The sequence below is a fragment of the Manis pentadactyla genome, chromosome 6, assembly GCF_030020395.1.
Source record: "Manis pentadactyla isolate mManPen7 chromosome 6, mManPen7.hap1, whole genome shotgun sequence".
Taxonomy (NCBI): Eukaryota; Metazoa; Chordata; class Mammalia; order Pholidota; family Manidae; genus Manis; species Manis pentadactyla.
The window spans coordinates 112368827-112391794 of NC_080024.1; the positions used below are offsets into that span (position 1 = coordinate 112368827).

At 40.3% G+C, this 22968-nt stretch overlaps 1 protein-coding gene across 6 annotated transcripts in view; it reads right to left on the bottom strand.

The window, feature by feature from the left end:
• Positions 1–22968, bottom strand: part of ARHGAP28 (Rho GTPase activating protein 28) — a 183584-nt gene that overhangs the window by 23082 nt on the left and 137534 nt on the right. For all 6 annotated transcript variants that reach the window (XM_036880675.2, XM_057504055.1, XM_036880676.2 and 3 more), the window contains 8 exons: positions 22366–22452; positions 19097–19181; positions 16932–17074; positions 14457–14622; positions 14257–14348; positions 11536–11613; positions 6061–6223; positions 1614–1696 (listed from right to left, as the gene is read on the bottom strand). In XM_036880675.2, the coding sequence (XP_036736570.2) occupies positions 1614–1696; positions 6061–6223; positions 11536–11613; positions 14257–14348; positions 14457–14622; positions 16932–17074; positions 19097–19181; positions 22366–22452 (897 nt within the window). The remainder of the gene's footprint in view (positions 1–1613; positions 1697–6060; positions 6224–11535; positions 11614–14256; positions 14349–14456; positions 14623–16931; positions 17075–19096; positions 19182–22365; positions 22453–22968) is intronic.

Below are 22968 nucleotides of genomic sequence, written 5' to 3' on the forward strand. Positions count from 1 at the left end.
GCCAAGAGGGCTGAAACCCTAAAAGGGAGATGCTCTTTAGCTGGGCAAGTTTGAATTCTGCTACAGTATTTGTAAAGAGAAGGTGGACAGCACCTTGCAATAATGTTAATATTTATTTAAGGATTGATTGTGAGCCAGGCATTATTCTTAGTACTTTTTATAAATCCATGGATTGTATCATCATTCCAAGCTCTGTGTAGTAGGTACTATAATTAATATTGTTTTACAGATGATGCTAAGGTGGAGAAGGATGAAGTAGATCTGTCCAGCATCAGTTCAAGTGGCAAAGCCAAGATCTGAACAGAGGAACCTGATTCTTAAGCCAGATCTCTTAATCTCTGCACCACACTAGCTTCAATCTTAATTCCACTCACAATGTAGAATGAAAAACATTTGTGTGTGTGTACCATCTTCATTAGTCCCATAATGTTTTTGAGGATATCATTAAAAATGCATTCAATTATTGGATAATTGCTGCATCCTCAATTGCATGAAAGTGTAGATGACATTTTCCCAGATAGCTGACACTAGTTGTATTTTTTTTTGTAAAAGAGCACTGTTTACTCAATGCCAAAAGAAAACTAATAAATTTTCAGCTTTTGAAAAATTGCTAGATAATATTAGGAACAGATGTTCTTATGCCATAGCCAATCCCCATCTTTGAGCTGAGGATATGATATAACTGACACAGATATTTATACTATGTTAGAAGGAAAGGTCATCATCACATTGAAATTGCTGGTAAGAGCTCGCACTAAGAATCATCTTGGCTTACTGGCCTCTGAAATTAAGGGCTCTTTCCAACTCATCCTTTCCCTGATTTCTGAAGATTCCAAACACCTGTTGTACTTGTAACACATTTCCTATTGTGTACAGAATCATTATCAAGCAAGAGAAATTGATTTTGTCAACCTGCAGCAAAGAAATTAGTTTGAAATAGGAGTAATTCAAAGGAAGGAGAATTTGGGAGAAGAACTATGGAAAATTATTCTATCAAAGTTCTATCATACATTAATGGACAAGTCACTTTTCTGAGCTTGATTTTCCTTATCTGCTAAATGACAAGATCCTATCAGGTGATCCCTAAAATTCTGAAATTCTAAGATTATTTAAATTGAATTGCCTTCATAAATTGTAAGACATGAAGATTGTAAAAGTTCCATTGAACTGAAAGATTTCAAATTTCCTCCCCAGAGAAACTCCTCAGATCTTTTGCCACTAGATGGACATGAGCAGCTGAGGATCAACAATTACACAGCTTTATATTCTGCAACTTACACAATGTGACATTAATAATGTGACTTGTGACATTATTCCATTTAAGTCTTCCATCTTTGCTTCTCCTATGGCTAACCCTAACCCAGTGCCTGGCACTTGGTGGACACTCAGTATCTCTTAACAGATCAAATGAATGAAATTAAAATATTCAAAGAAGGTTCTAGGATTTACATTCTTTCCTGTCTTCAGGAGAAAAGCAGTGGGGCTGTGGAAAGGCGACAGGCTGGCAGCACGCCAGCTGGCTTAGTAAGTTGCGTTCTGGTTTTTACTTCCACCTGAGCCATTTCCTCTGACCCATAAGAGCTGAGACAGACCATGAGGCTGATGCAACATACCTGGGCTGTGTCCCTGTTGGCATCAGGCAGTGCCATGACCATGAGGTGTAAGGCTTGAAATTGTACTTTGATGTGAGGCCCTCCTAACAACAAAACAGAAATAACCACACATTTTCAACAACAGTGATGCATTCTGACATCATTTCTTGCTAACATCTGGTGGCAGAGGAGGGCTCCTGCCAGCTTTTCAGGGGTAAAGACTCAGGTTTTGTGTGCGTTTGAGCAGGGGACTGACTACAAGCTCCTCCTTCAGGTCCCACAATACCATTGTAAAGGCAGGTAGCCAAGGAGAGCCTCAAAATAATTCTGGATTTTATATCATTTCTCTTTTCGAAGTACTTTCACAGACTTGGCTTTACTTTTCTGCTATAAACAGAAGGCTTGAAGCTCAATTCAAAGAGAAAATAAATCTTGCTTCCATATAATGAAGCAGTAATATATAATTAATATTAGCATAGATTCTGGGAGCAGGTTCAAATCCTGCTTCTACTACTTAGTCACTGAGTGACCTTGGGCAGGCTATTTAACTCCTCATTGCTATTATTTTATCACCTGTAAAATGGAAGTAGACATCATACCTACCTCACTGGGATGCTATAAAGACTGAATGAGTTATGTGTATAGTGTTTATATCAGTATCTGTACAGTTACCTCTGTGTTTGCTTTTGATTAATGACACCTATTCTAGCTCTTAAATGCACATTTAGGGAAGGTGACTAGTTGGGTCCTGGAGACTGAGAATTTTTTCCTCGACAATGACAGAAGATGGCGCCAGAGAGTTGGCATTTATACTTGTCTTCTTAATGCTGGCTCTTTGCCCATTTTAGGGAGCGGATTTTAGGGATTCCATCCACATCTGGATAATACACAACCAGCTGGGCTGAAAATGTAGAGTATAGCAGAGCATCCAGGCTTTGCTTTGTCTCTCTGTATTCTCCCCACAATGGTATCGTGGTGAGGAGTGCCTGGAGGGAAGCATTATTTCCTAGAATTCCTGGGGAGTTCTTGGGTTGAAGGAAAATCTACTATATTCAATGGATGAAAGGCCGTCACCTGCTGTAAAGTTACTTAGCTTTTAGTAGGTGGAACACTCTTGTGACCAGCTACTAGCTTACTGGCAGTGTGCACCTGAGTTAGGAGTACATGACTAATGCATATAACTATGTAACAAAGGGACAGTTGCAAGGAGTATTTATAGGATTGTATCATATTATCTCAGCACAATCCCCATGTGGATTTTTAGAAATTAATGTCAAATTTGTACAAAGAAATGACACAGGTCCAGGATGTTTTTGGAAGTGGCTGATGCACACTGATGTGAGTTGGCCTGGATACCAGGAACTAGCGAGAGCACATCTCAGTACAGAGTACTTAGGGACAAGCAAGACATTATTTTAATGCATTAACTGTAGGCTCAGGATTGTCTATAATCTTCCAGTGCAATCCAAGAACCTGTGGCAGGGAGAACAAGAGATGCTGATGTGGGCTCTGTATTTCCATCAATTCCAGAGAAATTACAAAGTTCCCTTTAAGATTAAAAATCTAAACTGGCAAATGATCCATTTTCATTTTACTTTGGCCATTTACTTGGTCATACGCTGTTTTGTGGTTAATAGCTTCATAGTTAATTCACTTAGTGCATTTTTTTCCCTAAGGGTATTATTTTCCCAGAAAATTATTACACTTCCTATGAAAAGCATCTAAGGTTGGATGGATAAATTAGTCTTTTAATTTTGTGAACAATTTGGTGGCCAAGTGTGAAAACAAAAGAGAAAGTAATTACGCTAAGATTCCACATTCCCCAAACTGGGCAGCTTAAACACAGACACGTGTATGTCCACAATTCTTCCTGTCAGGAAATCTCATTACAACTAGCACTTACTCTAGGTGGCAAAAAGGCCCTTTTCCCTGCTGCTAGCAGCCCAGAACTCTGGGTTTCCTGCAGGGCTGGCAGGTATCAATCAATCATTGTAATATAGTATTTTTCACTTTCAAAGTTATATGAAGAAACGTGCACTCCTTTGTGAACCTTTTCAGCGTACTTTTGAGATTTTCTCCCTTCAGTTAAGTACACTGGCTGCAGTCAGATAGGGAACAGTGCAGTTAAAGGAAAGCTAAATGTTGTGTTGGCCTTTCTTACATGTGGTTCTGTCAGCAGATCAGAGGTGGGACTCCTCCTTACCTAATTTCATAACACCAACCAAACACCATCCTCTGTGGCACTAGGTTGTTTGGACACCACAGATCAAGGTGAAGCTAGTACTTCTTCAGCCACTTGTCAAGAGCACACACTTTACAGAAAATACTGTGTGTTTTGGACTTACAACTTACAGGGAGGGGTTTCTCTGGTATGGCTGAGTGCGCTCCTTTCTGATCAATCCTTTTGAAGATAACTATAAACTCTCCTGAGGCCAGGGAGAATGAACAAGTGCAGGCACATTTAGGAGGAGAAGGGACGCTTGGAATGAGGGAATGGCACAGGGAGAGTATCCCATTTTTCTGGTGTTTAGTCTGAGGTCAGGTCTCAGTTGGTGCTGCATGAGGTGGCTAAAACTCCAAAAAAGAAAACAACCTGTCTTTCTATCCTGAACAGATAGAGGATGGGGTTTTGGATGATCACAGTCACAGGGAATTTATGGGGGAAGGCCCTGATTCTGCTGTAAGATCCACCCAAATTTTGGCTGACACAGGCATGTGTGCAGTAGCACAAGTAAGGATTCAAAAACAGAACTGAGGGGTGAGCTGCTGCCCAAAGACCACTGGCAATTTGAGTTCAACCAAACTGCCTGCTTAAATACAAACACAGACCAAAACAAAACAAAAAAGCCTTCTCTTTGGAGAAATATTACAGAATGCAGTCTCCAAAACACAATATTCACAATGTTCAGGATATAGTTCAAACTTACTTGACATATGAAAGTGACCCATTCTCAAGGGAAAAGACTATCAACAGAGACCAATCCTGAGATGACCCAGATGTTGGAACTAACAAGGACTTTGGAGCAGTTATCATAACTGTGTTCAGTGGTATTAAGGAAAATATGCTTATAATGAATGAAAAGATAGGCCATCTCAGCAGACAAACAATATACTTAAAAACCACCAACTGGAAATTCTAGAGTGGAAAAAATATAATATCTTAAATCAAAAAAAGAATTCTCTATTTACAAGTTTCTCTCATGAAACAAAAACACTACATCTTACAAGAAAAGAGACACTGGTCATAGATGGCAAGTGAATTATACCTTAAAAAGGACTATCTTCCCTATATGTTCTCTTTTCTGAAGACATGAAGGATTGTTTTATGAATCAGGTTTAGTTAAAAATTTTAAAGATTTGGAATCTCTTAATTTTTAGGACAAATTTTGCCACGCAACTTAGCATCTACTACTTTCTTCCGTTTTAAGGATTTCATAGTTCTGGTCAACTTGCAGAATGTTGTAAATTGGCAAATACAGATATCACTTTTTTGGCTCCTATAATGTTTCAAAATTAGGATTTCTGGCTGATATTTTCAAGCTAAAAGTATTCCCTTTAAAGCTTCATTTTGGCTCCCTCACCTGCATGGCAACCATTATCTAGAGCTGAGTAGTGGGCAATGTATTTACATAGACTGTGTCCACTCAAATTGGCCATGGCCCTTTTCTGTCCATGTAGAATCACCATTTACTTAACATCCTTGTGCATATTTAGGCTTGTGATCCCTGAATTCCTTAGGTTAACAGTCAAAACCCCACTATGTACCCTTATTCCACTTTATAAAATTCCTTTCATCATACCCTGCACAATACTCAGCCCTTAGGTTGAAATAATGGCAAATTATTTTCTCACTGTCAATACAACACACACTTTCCATTTTCTATGCTTTTATCCAAGCACTGCACTTAAGGTCTAATCTATGTAACCTTGTAATTTTCTGAGATGCTATGTAGTATTGATATTTTCAGAGACAAAGCAACTTCTGTGCAGCATTTATTGTGTGCTACATCATCAGACCCAAGGCCTCAGATGCAAAGAGAGAGATCTTACATTTGTTGAGGGACTATTACACACCAGGAACTACTCTGGATGTCTTCATTCAATACCCACAAAGACTCTGACCAGTACTCATTATCTTTAATTTACAGGTGCAGCAATGAAGCTCAGAAGGGTTTATCACACAGATAACAGAGGGTTGAACAGGAATTCAAATCTCAAGAGCCTGGTCTTTCTGCAGTCGCCTCTGCCTTTTAATGATTATATAACCCTCTAAATCATATCATCCAGACTTGTATATATAAATATGTAAAGAGATGACTGTTTATCATTAAATTCAATATTTTACCAAGCACTGCCAGGGAACTGCACATCTGTACATTTATGACCATGTTTGATAATGCATCTTTCCTTCACTCTGTTTTACTTTATTGACCTTATATGTTAGTCCATTCACTCTTCCTCCACCTACTTTCCATTAGGGTGATGAAGGCAGGTATATATTCCACAGGGAAGAGAGAGGTGGGGAGTTCTCTGAAAAATGCTTTCAGCATTACTGCAGCTTCTCTATGGCACATTCTGTCCCACTTAAATTTATCAGCATTAAACTTGGCATCCAGTTCTTCACGGTATTGCTGAAAATGAAGGAAAACAGTAAATATTCAATGAGTTGTCACCACCTGAGCCCCATTACCCCTTTGAAAACTGTCAGGTACACTCTTTTTATAAATAGATTGGAAAGCCAATATCTACAAAGCCTAACTCAAAATGATTAAATAATTGAAATAGCTATTTCTGAAATGAGTTTTCCCTAAGTCACTTAGGAATGATGTTAATCTTGAAATAATTTGCTAATTCTACACAACTATAAAATTCTTTATTCAGATCCTCATTTCACTTCTGTGGTTTTGGCAGAATACCAACTATCCCCACATGATAAATGTACTGCTAGATTTTGACAAAGCCTCCATTTCCCTTTTTTTTCATAATCCCTTCCTTCTCTCATCCTGTTCTGTATTTCTAAATTAAATCAAGAATATATGTTTCTCAGCTAGCTCACATACAGAATGAGAAAGATCCCAATGAAGGAACTCTGACCTCATTGCAACATGCAGAACAATGACATCTTCCTGGAGCAGTTACAGCAAAGTTTTATGCCAAGACGTACACATGTCTTCCACATGTTTGCATGCTTGCCCAATCCTTCATAAGGTTTGGAACACTGTGTAAATACTTCAGAGAAATGACTAAGCCTCCATCAGTTCTACTTGGGTTATACATTTTACACTATCAGTTCATTTGGGTATCAGTGCCACCATTCTCCAAGTTTAGTTTTCAGAATCAAACTCATTTTCGATTACTCCTTTGAACTACAGAGTTTGCCTATTAATAACAGACAGTTATAGTCAGTTTCCCAACTGACGTTAACCATTCTAAAAAGGATACTTAGCAAGATAACTTGGAATACCCTCACTTTCTTTTAAGAGTCTGCTTTATTCCCATGAGAAGCCTGTTTTCCAGGCTTAAATGTGCACAGCTACAGTTAGTTTGTACATCTGATTTTTTCCTCCCAAGCTGCAGTTTATTAACCAGCCCAGACATCAATGCTCTCTTGGCACCTGGAGCCTGCAAAACAGGGCACCCTGGCAGGACCCATCTCTTACAGAGAAACAGACATGATTCCAAGCCACCCATTAGCCCCTACTGATGACACCAAAAGGAGAGCTTTTTCTTCTTGTCCTTAAGAAGCTCTCAATTTAATAGGAATAATACAACTAATCAAGCAATCTTTTGCTAACAAGTACACTTTGTAGAGCACTGAAGCATACATATAAAGCCCTTTGTAGAATAAGAGACAGGTCATAGACTAGGCTCTGGAGGAGAAGGATTTTTTTTTTTTGCTTGTAGGCATCTCGTAGTCCAGTGAATGCAACTACTTCATGAACTCATAAGGCTAATTCAAGGTGGTAAATGCTATAAAAAAAAAAGTTTTATGCTGTGTGATATGCCACCATGAACAAGGAATATCAGACTCTGCTGGGGCCAAGTCCTGAAGACTGGTAAGGAGCTTGTCAGGGGAAGAAGACACAGAAGGGCGCCCTGGACAGAAGAAACTGGGCAAGCAGTGACACAGATGCAAGCAGATCCAGTGTTTCTGCGGAACTCCAACTAGTGCAGTGTTGCTGGAACATCGTGGGCAAGGAGGAGAGGAGGGAGGAACCAGGGATGGGGGAACAGAGCACGGCCAACCCTAAGGGGACCGGACTGCATTCTGTAGGCAGTGACGCAACATGGAACATGTCCAAGCAAGAGAAAGACAAGGTGAGATTTATCTTTTCTGACAGCCAGATGGAAAAGTGATTTGGTGGAGTTTGGAGCTCAGCGCTGGTTGGGAAGCAGGCTAAAGGGAAGCAATTGGGCCACAGCACCATTTCTGCATAACCAGACTAACAGGCATAAGCTGGCGTTAGACAGCAGGAGAGGTGACGTTCAAGAAATGCCTAAAAGAGAAAACTCTCAAGAGTCAGTGATGGATTAACTATGAGACTCACAGGGAGAAATAAGAGTCCAAGACAATTTTCAGAGCATTAGCTGGAGTCACAGGCAGGTGGAGGTGCTGTTATAGGAAAGAGGAGGAGAAGCAAATGGCTTCCATGGCTGCCTGATATCACTGCTGTGAAGCAAGAGAGAGACTGTTCTCAAGTGGGCAGGAAGCCCCAGCGAGGGCAGAATAATTCAAATTCATTTCCAACATACCTCTGCTGTAGGAAGCTATCTGAAACAGAACGTGACCTTCATTCTAACTTGTCAATGGTTCCCTGTCACTTAAGAGGCACTGTGGCTCCAGGGTCAAGAGCAGGTCCTATAACCAGATCCTTCAGGTTTTTATCCCAGCTCCACAGCTGACTAGTTACGTGACCTGTGCCTCAAGTTTTTCACTGTGTCACAGCGATCTTAAAATGACCTCACAGAGATTAAGTCAGAAAATACGATGTAAAGGTCAGAGGGCAGGGTCCGCCCCACTGGTGAGCACTCGGTCAAGGCTGGCTGCTCACCCACCCCGCTCTGGTTGGTCGAGTATAACTTCCAGTAGTGTTACTAGGGGAAATCCAGGCATATGTGGTGTGGGTATTTGGGTAATCAAATCACTTCTGCTTTCTGGACGGCCAGTATGAAATAACACTGAGAGGAAGAATGTCTGCTTTTGGTTCTGACCAGAGCAGACTAGAAGGTAAGGGCAGAGCTGATACTTCTGTGGTGGCCCTAAACGTGAACCATATAAACCAAGTGTTGAATTTACCTTGCCACAGACAGGAAGCATTTACAGATTAAAGAAGTCATGTTTTCTGTCCAGTGTTAAAGAGAACACTAGGCAAGAGTAGAAGCCATGTCCTTAAATCTGCTCTGAGCACATCTACAAACTTTCATTTCTGAGATAGTTTTATAAAATGCAAATGACCTGCCTTTCACTTCAAACACCCGTTCAGAAAAGGAAACCAGCAGACCAGGTAACATAATCACAAAACATTTACAGCAGCCTCAGAATAATTGAAACTAGTCAAAAGAGAAAACCTTGCATGTCAAACAGTCTGCCTTCTTCCATAAAATATATTCCCCAGCGTTTGGCTCAAATTTCTGTCATTTTTGGAAAAGAAAATCATTGGAAACACCAAAGTATTAAATTGGTTCCAAATGATCTGCAGCCTCAAGTACAGGAATGTTGTAAGCCCTGTGTGGCTAAAACTAGCTGCCTCCCCTCAGGGCTGTGTTGCATTAGTCTTACCAGGCCTTGAAAGCACAAACCTGGGCTGGATTGTTCATAATGATACATTAGTGTTAGTGTCATCCACTTGGCACAATTTGAAGATAATTACAATGGTTTTTTTTAACTGTCTTTCTCCAAGCACATTCCTAGAAAAAATAGCCTAACAGATGAAATTACAAGTAAATAAATAAATAAAGTAGCTTAAAGTTTGAACAAAGGAGAGAAATAGAGATCCCTTTAATATATCAAGTTACAATGTCTTTCTAACAGAAATATTCCCGTTTCTGCTCACTGGCCCAGATTTCTTTCACAGTGGTTTTCCTGGAGGTCAAACCATGAAAACATCTGGATTGCATTTTTTCAGACTAGCAAGAGATAGAATAAACAGGCTGAAAATAAATGAAGTACATTAGGGAAGAAAAGGGACTTTACCTAAATGTGGTTCATGAAGGCATGTGCCTATAAGGAATTATTAGCCTTCAATAAGCATTTTCAAGCCAATACTAGCTAATGAAAAATAACTTCTGCCATGATATTAAACTTTATGCACACATAGAATGTTATGTAATGTTTGTTTTCTTTCTATTGTTTTGAAAAAGAAAATTTTAAATCATCTTCATTATGCTTTACACATAGACACACACTGAAGCCAGGAATAAAATGTGCAAATTCAGTTTCTCAGTTATGGAAGAAGGCTTAAAGGGATGGAGTCTAATTCTGTTCAGGAAATGTGTCTTCCTGACCCTTCATTTTGGTTCTCTGACTACAGATTTAACCAAAATTAGTGCTAGCTTTCATCCTCACATTAGAGTAGTATACAACCATATCTTTGAGAACCTGAGACAAAAAGCAGACTCAATTTAGGAAACATAAACCTGAAGGAGCCATTAGGAATTCTCCTGCCTTTCAGGGACTTGTACCAGCACTTGAGCATTTCTGTTCCCAGGGAAGTCATAGCCCCAAAGCCCCGACCCCTTCTGCCATTGGAGGATGGTGGGGCCCCTCTCAGACCTCTCTTCAAACAGTAACTGCACAAAACCCAGGCAGCTGACTCCCCAGCTGTTAGCCCCTTCTTCCTCAAGTCCCAGCCCTAGCTGGGTGCTGTGCTGGGGCGGAGGCTCTGCAGGCTGCTCCCCAGGCCCAACTCTCAGACCTCTTTCTCAGGCTCAGCCTGACTCCTGCTTCCCCCTCTTCATCCTTCAAGAGCTCTAACCCCAGTACTCCTCTTCTGCTCCTGACTGGGTCCCAGCATCTGCTTTCCAGAACTTCCAATAGAGTCAGCCTATTTATTCTCCATTTCTACTTAGAAAACATCTCATCATATTTCTATATAAAAACTCTGGGACTTCTGTTACAATTATAATTTCCCAAAACATTTACTGAGATGAATTAATATAGACATGCTTTCCACCTCTCCATGTTTCCTTTTAATAGTTCTAAATGCAACCAACTTCATTTTCCCCTCACCCTGAGACTTTTTTTTTCTTAAGGGCTCATCATTTGGAACTGCACACAGGTTTCCATGTCCGCTGGGAGCAGGGAGGAACGCTTCATCATGTATGCGCACCATATGCCCACCATATCTGACTGGGAATTTATGAGAAAAGCTCTTCTTTTCTAATGACTCTTCCTTTTACTGAAGTAAGAAAGCAGAGTAAAAGGATTCACATTGCATGGGTGATTTTATATGTAGAAACCAACATGACCTTACATGGAGTTGGGTTTTAGAAGTGCTGAGTGACTATTCTAGTGGCCACTCCTACATTCTTATAAGGACATTCATTAAAAGGAGAGCCAAAGAGTATTTCCAAGGTTAGAGCAACTGATAGTGAACATAAGGGTTCATATAATATTGGTTTAATGAATCCCATGACTGAGAGAACACAGCAAACTAAAGGGTTCGACCCAAATAATAATGATGGGACATTCCAACTTCTCCAAACTAAAAATGAGCAGCAGTTTTTGATGGTGGATTGATGTGTTCTTTGGTTGTGGGTGGTTTTATTATTGTTGTTTTAATTTAACAGGATAAACAACTCTGGATCAGGGAATAAGTACTGTAGTACTAGTAAGGGCCAAGTAATAGTATCGAAAACAACACAGGACTCAATACCTGCAGCTTGAGTGGCAGCGTCTGGCCAGCTTAAGGGTTCTAACTGGAAGAGAGAAAGCATTTGGTACCTTGACCTTGGCAGTACATCCTGAAAGTCGGAAAATTCCTTCAGACTCCAGACCCGATTCCTCAACTTTCTCAAAAAACTAGAAAGCAAGGATACATTATAGAAATAAATATACAAGGTTTTATGCCTTGTATAAAAACAAAGCAAAACAGAAGAAACAAAATAACAGTAGACTCATAGACACTGAGAGGGGCCTAGTGGTTACCAAAGGGGAGAGGATGGAGAGGATAGAGGGGAGGGGGAAGGGAATTGAGGGGCACAGTAATTCTCAATCACAATATAGGTTGGTCAATGGGATGGCAGTACAGCATGGAGGAAACAATGAATGATTCTGTAACATTGTACTACGTTGATAGACAGTGACTGCACTGGTGGGGGCAAGGACTTGATAAAATATGAGTAAATGTTGAACCACTATGTTATGGATCTGAAACCAACATATGATTGTCTATCAAAGATACTTCAATACAAAAAGTTGATATATTAAAGTCAATAAAAATAAAATAAATACCTCCATGTGAGTCCAAACATCTATAATAGTAATGATGATAACAACAGTTGAAAAATTACCAAGCATATATACATGTCTTGCTTGAATGCTTTTTAAATGTTCACAACCACACTATGAGGTCAACATTAGTCTCCAGTTTGCAGATGAAGAAATGGAGACTTACAGCTGTTACATCACTCTCCCACGGTCAACGTCAGATGTGATGGTACTGACTCTCTCAGGTATGTGCCCTCAACCACTAAAGTATGCTGCTACTCAACCATTTATCTGATCGCTACACCTCTTTTGGCAGATTGATGAATAAGGAAAGATTCTAAATTTACCATCAGTAGTTGCAACCACCCTGGCTAAGAAACTATGGGAATCCTAGAAATCTAATCAAGGAGGTAGATATTGTAAGGTTTTATAGCTCTTGTGAGCTTTTGTGGTGATGATGGTGGCATTAAAATAATAACAATAGTAAAAACTAACATTTATTGTGCTAACCTTATTGTATAATCCCCACCATAAGCATCTCCATTCTACTGCTGGGGTCTGAGGCATGGAAAGGATAAATGAGCTGCCCAAGGGCACAGAGCAAAGGGAGGATCCAGGGTCTCTACTATTTTCCCTTTAAGAAGTGATGTGCTTGGAACTAAGGGAGTTCTTATAGGTATGAAGAGATACAGGTATTTAGGAGGAAGAAATGTGTCCCTAAGAAAAGACTCTCCCAGAGGAGTGGAAGTGTAAATAATACCCCAGCTGTCTTAAATGAGGAGCACTTAACATCAGCAGTAAGAATAGCTAACATTTCTTTCTTGAGTTGTTAATCCAGATTTAGTTAACTAGCACTTTTCTGTGCACAAAAACGCTAAGCTTTGCACTAAGTTTGGCATTGACATAATCATATAAATTCCACGTTGAATCTTCTAAATCGTATGCATTTTCTTCAAACTCTGCCCTTGACATGGAGGACAAAGGGCATTAATCGTGGTCCTAATTCAAGGAAGGCAAGAAAATCTCCAAGGACTTTGGCCTTGGGTGTACACTGTACTGCTGAATTTCGCATTTACATCTTGCCGGCTGTGTATTGTTGGGTGAGGTTACCTCACTGCTAAGCCTCACATGCCTCAGCAGTAGAAGGTGGCAATTCCAGCCTCCTTGGGCTGCTCGGTGCTGACTTGATGGGATGGGATGTGGATGTCCTTGCCCCTGTACAGGGGAGATGCCCCACAGACCGCACCTGGGCACGCTGGCATGTCGCTCACACCCTCTGGCTCCCTCTTGCCACCCTCCCTGCTCTAGTCAGCAGCCAATCAAACACCTGATTTAAGGAGCAGCTCAATTTGAGGCACTGATAGCAAAATATACAAAGACCATATATAGGAAAGAGAATTGTGACTGTGAATCAAGTAAGGCGATTATCCTTCCTGAGTCAGTATTTTTATACAGCACTTAATAACTCATTTTAAAATTCAACAAGATTTGTGTTGATAAGACTTGAAATTTTAAATGTGCCACTGGATGTCACTGTTGAATAAATGCATATTTAGGTAAAAACCCATGTAAATTGTCGCTATAAAAAACATGACTTAAAACCAAATCAGCTATGCAGCAGTGACGGGCACAGAGATATTAGCATATGATAGCTCAGATAATATCATTTTTCAAAACTCTCTTCCACCAAAGTTCTTTGTCCAAATGTATCCTATCTTCCCAGTCTACCTGAAAAACCTCTAGAAAAGGTCATTTTTAGATTTTATTTAGCTTTGTTTGGAACAACTTATTTAAATAATTACATGTTTAAAAGCACCCAACCTGTGATACACCTCAACAAAAACTTATATGATCAGTAAATGTATAGCTAATAATTAATGGTCATCTTTTATCCTAGTTAGAATCATGAACACACACACACACACACACACACACACACACACACAGTACCCACAAATAACATTTTTGAAATATTGGAAAAAATGTAACTGCAGGAAGCCATGGAACAGCATCTGCGCCCATTCCCTGAGGCATCAGGGTGGGACAGTCTGACAGGTACGAAGCCCCAGCACTGTGGGGTGTTGGGGAGATGCAGGCAAGAAAGCTGGAAGTCACCAGGGCCCAGCCCTAAGAGGGCTTTAGTGTCTTTAGATACAAAAGAAAATTCACTAGTGACTTTACAAATACCAAACTGCAAGCAGGAAGCTCTGTATATTCCGCTTATATTCTGCGCACCTTCTGTAACACCAGGGGGACTTTGGCTCCAGGGTCCTTCTTTCGGTCACTGTCCAGGAGGGCTGCCAGAGGAACTCCAAAAATCCCATTGTCTTCATCATGAAATAGTTTAGAGAGAAAGAAAAAAAGAATCAGAAAAGCACTCTTATCCCAGCGTGTCAAAGCGTTAAAATCAGAAAAGCGTTAGACTTCTCAATTACCTCGCCCTTTTACTTTCTCTGTTTTGTTTCTTTTCAGTTGAATTCCAAAGGCATCAAAAAAGGCCGTCAATTCAATCAGAGAGAGATGGCGGATTTTCTTCATGTCTTCAGCAGATAGATCTTCTGCTTCAGTTAGGCCAAATCTGGTTTTCTGAACAATGAATCTCTAAAATACATATTGGGGATATTTTTTACTTATGGCAAAGGAAAATTATTACCTTTTCATTCAAATGCTACCTGGACATTCTAAATCTGTACCACAAAATGTGCTATTTGTGAAAAATCTCTGATGTGCATGCTGTGTTAATAGAAATGAATGTGACTTTTAGAACATGTGCAGTTCTCTACTATGCTAAATTAGAAGCAAACCAAGGGTCTGCAGTATATGATAACATTGCCATCACAAATGTGCGAACTGCTTTCTTCTAAGGAACACCCTGTATTATCAACCACAGATCCAGGTACCACATGGAATGTACCTAACATGGCACAGGTGACACATGCATATAAGACACACCAGCTTGGTACTCCCAGGAGGGCTCCCGAAATATCTTTTTTGTGGGGACTATAAATCCTTAAAACAGGCATTATCTGTTCTCTTCTGCATACTTTAAAAGACTAAGTATTGTCCCAACTAAAACTGATTGCACATGCTTGCAGAGATAGCAGTTATTCTACCTTAAAAGTCAAATTGAGATGATTCCAAATATTCCTAAAAAAAGAAAAATGCATAAAAAGTACCAAAAAAATCCAAGTATCATTTTGAAGACAATGATATTATTATGTTCTTCAGTTTCACACTAGGAAACAAAATACACTAAAGTAATAACAAAAAACCCTTCAACAATCCAAAAATACAGTGAAGCCTGTAAGAAGTAAGACCTCTTGCGAAAGAGATCGTTCTTATATATTATCCACAGATATGCTTGGCTCTCAGAAAATCTGCTATTGAAAAAAAAATGCTTAAGTTAAAGAAAAGCCCAAAGTTGTTTAAATTACAAAGCTTTAAGTACACGTTCTCCACCACAGTTCCCTAGGTAGAGTTCCTTGGGCTTTGAAAACCATCCACCCATTCATTCACTCATTCAACAAGTGTTCCTGGGACTTCAAGGATTTAACAACAAAATGTTAAAATGGGTTTTGGGGTGCATCTTGTGCTATAAAAAGCTGGGTATATTACCTTCTTTCTGAGACCATGGCCCCACATAACAACAATATAAACAAGGATTGTAATCATGTATTGAGTTAGTTACCACTTGCTAAATCCTATGCAAATGCAAGGCTGACCTGCATCTATGGGAGGCTGACCAAATTTCAGGAGGAGACAGCTTGAGTGAGGGGCATTTGGACCAGCATCCTCTCTCAGAAGATTAAGAGGGACCCCCATGGAACCAGAGTCTTACTGGATTCCCTCTTTTGCCCGGGAATTCCAAGGTACTCTCCAACACAGAGACCGCTTAGGGACAAGGAGGGGTTTTTGAATTTGACACACGTAGGTTTAAACCCACTGTCTGCCTCTTACTGGCTGTGGGGCTTTGGATTTGTTACTACCTTCTTTGGGCCTCAGTTTCCTTGGCTGTAAGATGGGAGTAGCCATCAGGGGTTGACTGCGGAGACACCCAGTGCAGCATCAGGCCAGTAGAAGGAAGGCACTCAGGGAGTCTTACAGCTCCTGCCCTTCCTCCCTCCCCTCCCTCAGGGGGTGGGAATGATGCACCACCTTGGGCAAAGGCTGTCTGCTTCTCTATGCCTCATTCCTTCAGCTCTGAGAGTCCCTGAGCCCTGCTCATCATGCCTTCGGCCCTGTTCAGCACAGAATATTCAGGGCTACACATTATGAGTCCTGCTCACAAATGCATCAACTGAGTAGCAAATAGATCAGTGCAGCCTTGTTCCTGTGGCAGGCTTTCAGGATATATTATTCCTGATATGTGTATACACACACACACACACACACACACACACACACACACACACACAAACAAAAACATACTGAGGTTTTCAGGGTAATGAAGTATGTAACTCTACTTGCCCATTCCACAATAATATTATAAATTCATGAGTTTATTTTTGATGAATTTTTGTGTCTCTCTTCTAATTGCTCACTTCTTGTTATAAGGACTGTGATTTTCTGCAGTACCCCCTGCTGGCATGTGGCTTCTAGAGGTACAAGTAATTACATAGTTAGAATCTGCATTAACCTACAAGCAAAGTAAGGAAAGCACACAAGCCAGAAAATCCTTTTTCTTCTGTACAATGGGATTCAAGCATACACCCTCACAACTCTTCATCAACCCAGGGCTGCCAGGTATGGCCACGCAGGCTGTGCACTGCACACACAAAAAATTGTGCCCCGGTGTTATGAAATGCAGATGCTTAACCTCTCCCCACACACAGAATTTTTTTTTAATCCTAGTTTGGCCCATGGAGAAGTAACAGAAAGTTACTGGAATAATTATGAAAGGTTTTACTTACAGTTAAAGCATAGTCTTCTTTCTTAAAATCTGACTTCTTAAATTTATTTCTTTTTGGAGCCTCTGTAACCATTTCTGAATAAGATACTTCAAAGGACAGCTCTTCAGTTTCTGGGGGAATGTTTTTTTCCAGATAATCATCACCTAAGAAAACAAAGGATGCAGACTGTCTAATATGCCGTTAAATCAATCAATACCATTTACTGTGCAATAAGCACAAAATATTTACATGTTAGAAAGCCATTAGAATGTTTACATCCAAGGAAATGCATCAGACTCAGGCAGAGGATTTTCATTAAACACTAATGTGGTGTCATCAGACTTCCATATGAATGAACTTCTGTAATCATTACTTAACAAACTTTCTATTTAATCTGATGCTTTTAATTTTGGATTTCTCTGTCTCATGAACAGCACTGAAGATTACAAGAGGAAAGTCCACAAATAAGGTATTTCTGTATTTTCTTATGATACTAAAATTAAGTCCACCTAGACCCAATGTTGCTGCTACTGGGGAAGCAGAGCTTAAGGCCAAGGGAGGAAGGGTGGTATTCCCATGGGAATTCCTGCCTCTATTCACTCCTCTTGGTTTTCTTACCCTAAACTATAGAATGTTTGCCTCTTAAGATTTGTTCAGATTAAGTTTGGACCTAACTGCTAAGTTTGGCCAGGTGAATTAATCCAAATTCTTGTGATCTGATATTGGTTACCTCACTCTGTATGATGTTTACTGAGAAAGAGCTGCATGGGAGACAAGTAATGTCCCAGGTAAATGATTTCCTCCAAGAAATCTGAAATTAAGACAATAGATTCCTTGACCAAAAGCAAGTGAATCCAGAAATCTTCTGAGTAATCCTAAACTCTGATTTCTGACTAAAATTTTGGCTTGCCATCTTGTTTCATTGCCTGGCAAAATTGTTCATAGGCAATGAGAAGAATTATTTTATTATAAAGAGAGAACTCAACTTTTACCCTCCTCCATACACAGTGACTAAAGGACAACCAAATAGAACAGAAGGGACAAAAACTAGAGATGATAGAAGACCTACTTAACCTTACTTAAAAGTTACATGGAGACGTATGTAGATTAACAGACTTTAAAATTGTGGCCAGGAACACTAATCAAAAACACAATAAATGGATCCAGTGAGAACTTAGGAAACTGCAAAGGGAGAGTTAGGATTTACCCATCACACAGAGGCTTGTGTTCAGAGCAGAAGAAGATTAAATATTAAATAATACTCTAACTTCGTAAGGAACCTACAGGCAAATTCTTGGGAGAACAGCAATTATACAGGTCGATGCTCCAAACCACCAGACACCCCATGTAGTCTTTTATCTTTTAGTAGTATGATTTCAACTGAATAAAAGTAAAGCAGCAAATAGAATGATGTGGCATAATTTCTGGCAAACCCTTTCTCTTTGAGTTTTTTCTTTTGATAACTACTTTATCAAGATATAATCCATGTGTTTATAATCCATTCATTTAAAGTATACAAGTCAATGGCTTTTAGCATACTCACCAAGTTGTGTAAGTATCACCACAATCAAGTTTAAAACATTTTCACCAGCCCAACTTATTTGCATTTTGGAGCTAATGCTGAAAGTCTGGGGCTCTGTTGTGTAGAGAAGGGTGTGCAAATTTAGGGAAAACTTCCAAGAATCACAAAAGTATGGCTTCAAGGAGCTTATTTCCCATATGGAGGACTTGCGATTCTGTACTGAGCTCAGGTAGCATGCCCGCCCCTCAAGTGAAAGAGGCCCAGTTAAAAGCAGACCCTACAACCTTGCATGTCACAAGCTGCTGTAGTGCTATACACTTGAGCAAAATTAGAAATTCTTGGAAGTGGCCTACTTTCTGGCCTGCTTGCAATGGTTAACCAGATCCAGATTATGTGTGAAAGAGGCTCCAAATCAAAAGACACTACCCAAGTGAGTAGTTGCTAAATGATGTGGTGGTAGTGAAGGAGGAAAGGATTCTACTTCCAATGTGGCTCAATAAATTTTGTCTAGTGCCACAGAATGAGGTGTTTGGAGGTGGGGGGAGGAGAGGGAGGAAAACGCACTTACACTGTGCCCGGGGAAAGGCCCCTGCTACCTGCATTGAGTGCCAGAAGAAAAGCGAGATGACACAGCTCCAGTTCAATGGGGGGTGGTAAAACTTACCACTCACTGCATTCTGCACTGACTGTACAGGGTCTGGTGATCCATTGGGATGAACTGATATATCTGGAATAGTCTCAACAGTAGACTGTGAAGCAAGGGAAGAGGAACAGAAAACATTTTACCATATAAATACAGTCTCCTTCATGTTCCAATTGGATTTAGTTCTAGGGTATACAAGAGTTCTTTTCACACAGAGCAATGCTTGATTTCATACAGGACCTGCATCTGATGTCCGGTTTCTGCAGCTCAGGCCTATGCAGCTCACACAGGCTCCTCAAAAGAGAATGGTGTCAAGGTCAAAGTAACCATGCCTTCTTAGCTCTTCAGTATTTGTTGCTCCTACCTTTCCTAAGATGTAGACATTACAGTACTTGAAGACACACAGTTTGACTATTATTTATTCTTGATGCAGTGGGTCATACATATAGTCCTAAACTCTTAAGTGACGGCATAGCGGTCTGTCTAGCAAAAGAACTGTGGAGCCAGATTGCTTGAATTCTAATCCAGGCTGTGCCACTTGGAGCAAGTTACTAGAATTCTCTATTGCTTAGTCCCCTAATCTATAAAATGAAGATGATAAGAGAACATATTTCAGAGTTATTATTTTAAATGACATACAAATGACATCTACAAATATCTGGTACTCAGTGATCACAATATGAGGGTTAGCTACTATTACTATAGTAACATATTAATTCCTTCATTACAAAATACAGAATGATAACTACCCAAAAATTAAGTATGTTTTCTAGTTCAGTTTCCTCTCTTAATTAGTTACTTTCTTCACTGAGATCCTGCCCAAGTACTGCACTCCATGCAATGTTAGCAAAACTTGAGTAGCTATCTTTTTAGAGACTCCTGAAGCAAGTGACTACTCAGTCTGGATGGGTAGTAGTACAAAATTTACACACAAATCCTATTATTTCTACCAATACAAATATTAATGTGGGAGTTATCTGTGAATATGTGTGAGGGTAAAACCTACTATTACGTCAATAATCTTTTAGGTACTATTCACGTATAAAGGCTGTCCTTTTTTTTTCTCCTAGAGCCTGGTCTTGTTCTCTTTTATTCTCATATTTATTTGGCAATAACCAAATACCTGTTTCATGAAGGACCCTTTATGTCGTGTGCTACAACTTGCATAAGGGAGTCTTGAAGTTTGGCCCCTGTGTTCTCTTCTCTTTTTCTTATTCTATTTTAAAGGAGATGACACACTTTGTTGTGTATTGATTTGATATGATATCAAATCCACTTGTTCATGACAAAGAAAGAAAACAGTTGTTTTGATATAATAATGAAGTCAGATGGGTCAGGATGTCATTATCTCATCTGTTCTCACTGATAAGCACTCAGTAGCTTATGTTATTGATAGCTGGGAGCTTATCAATAAAAACATATGAGGAAGCAACTATGGCAAATACCTAGGGTGAGTACCGTCTGAGAGAGCTGGGCCTGGGCAAGGTGGCTCCTTGCTGATCTCAACAGCTCTGTGAAGCCCTTGAGGCATGAACTCCTGCTGTGGCTCTTAATGGCAGTGGCTAAAGCCATGCAGCCCCCTGCCAAGAAGATCACCTTGCCCATCAAGCTGGCACTATCGTGCCCTGGCCATGTGCTCTAGCAACAGATGTTTACTTCTGCAAAGTTGTTGGCTTGTACAAGATGCCTGGAGTGGTAAAGTCAGCTAGAGAGGGGTCCCATGGCATCAGGAGCTTTCATGCTAATTAGACTGTGAGGGGGAACCACTGAAGGCATTAAGCTTGCATTTTAGATCAATGACTTGCAGCTATGGGAAGAATGAGTTTGAGGGGTATAAGCTAAAGTTAGGGAGATCACTTAGGGGCTACTTCAGTAAAATAGGAAGATGATGAGTTTATGTACTAAGGGAGTTGTAGGAAAAGAAGGGAGTAGAAATATTCTAAAACTATTGACAAGGTAAAATCCATCAGTCTCAGAGATGGGCATGTAGATGGGAGAGGGAAGACGGAGTTAAGGCTAACATTTAGGGATGAATCTTCGGCACAAGGGCACAACCATGTGAGACAGAATATAAAGGATCCCAGGCAAGACCTTAGAACAGAAGCGCCCAGTCACAGGGGTACAATACAACTGTGTAAGGTCTAGGGTAGATGACTTCTCTCCCTTCCTCCCAGGTACCAGAGTTTATTAGTGACTTACCCTGTTTTCATCAATAAGTGGGGTAGACTGGAGATTATCTCTAAAATAGAGACATTCTTCCTTATTTGTATTCCAATCACAGTCTTAAATGGTAAAGTAAAGTTTAATTTATAGCCAGTAGGTCGGACATCATAGGTAACCCTTACCCTATCTGTCCCATAACCTTTAGGGCTATTAGAAAGTTACTCATTGACAAGATTCACTCACATTACTTTATGCTTCTTATATGATCACTGTGCAACAAAACAATCTCATAACCAGAAATTTAAAACACAACAGAAAAGTTCATTCACATGGGTCTAATAGCATTATCTCCCTCAATAATAAGACTATTCAGGGAGTGTTACACATGTGAATGTCAACTATCCTATGCCTCAAACTGGACAACAGATGAGAAACTACTGAATGTGTCTCTCCACCTGCCGGTCTGCTGTGCCCTCTGCTGCCTTCCATCAACTTGCCATTAGACAGCCACCCCCTCATGTAACAAGGTCTCCTCCTTCTGGTCCATTCTATCACCCCTGCCAGAGGCCCTGCCACAGACACCAAGTGAGGATTCCTAGTGGGGAAAGGGAGCATGATGAATTTCTGACAAAGAAATGTACAAGTTCTGTTACTCAAGGCCAAGATGAGTGAATTTGTCTGAAGTAGAAAGTTTGTGTGTGTGAGTCCTGAGCTCTAAGACTGGAAATGCAGGCAACAGTGCAGAGCCTTCAATATCAGGATGAGGGGTTTTTCATTCATTCTGCAGTAAAAGAACCTCTGGGTTAAGATGGTAGAGTTAGGCCAGGTCATCTGTGTGAATTCGGCCAAGATGACTCAAGTTAACAAATGCCTCCAGGCTTGATACATGCAAAGAACACCTTTCGGTTTCTGACAGCTGTCTTATTACTTTAGGGAGTCCTCTTTTAAATGACATCTATTCATTCCTCAGGTTTGGGTCTCCTCCTAATTGCTCCAAGGTGGTAGCAGCTATGGTTTCCTTGCGATCTTAGCTTAAGTTCTTCTCTGTTGTGAAGAAACTGCTGCTTCTTGCCTTGTTCTTGCAATTCTGCCCTGACATGCGATTGTCTTGTCATGTGATGACTTACCAAAGACCCACTCCTGGGGACTGCACAACTTCCTTCATCCTGGGACCCATCTGACAGGGTGGTACTGTTGAGAGAAGCATCATCTGGCTAAACGGAGAAATAAAAAATACCATTCTTATTCAGGCAAATACTTTCTGATGTGTTCATATCTTCCACTATGTGTACATATTTGGATATGGGTAGTGATATACAAAGTTGAGACTGCCTGGGCACAGACAATTGCATCCGGCCCTCCAGGGATGGTTACTGTGAGCCGATGAAATGCCAGGCCCTCTGACAGATAGGGACCCTGCTATTGTCTGCCCCAAACACCATTTTCCTTGATGTATTTTGGTTTTGTTCCAGGGTGTGAGGTGTTAAACCAAAGAAGTTGATGTCCAGGCTTCTTTGTAGCTCAGAGTTATCATGTGACAAGTGTGGTCAATGAGGTGTAAGTGTAATTTTAACAAGAGTTCTTCCAGAAAAGCTAAGGCTTTAAGGACCAAAAAGAATAGGATCAGCTGATATATGAGATGACAGCCAAGTTTCCAGGCATCTTGTTTGAATAAGGATGACCACAGTGACGGAAGGCAGAGATGGAAGATCGAGCCTGGTTGGGGTTTG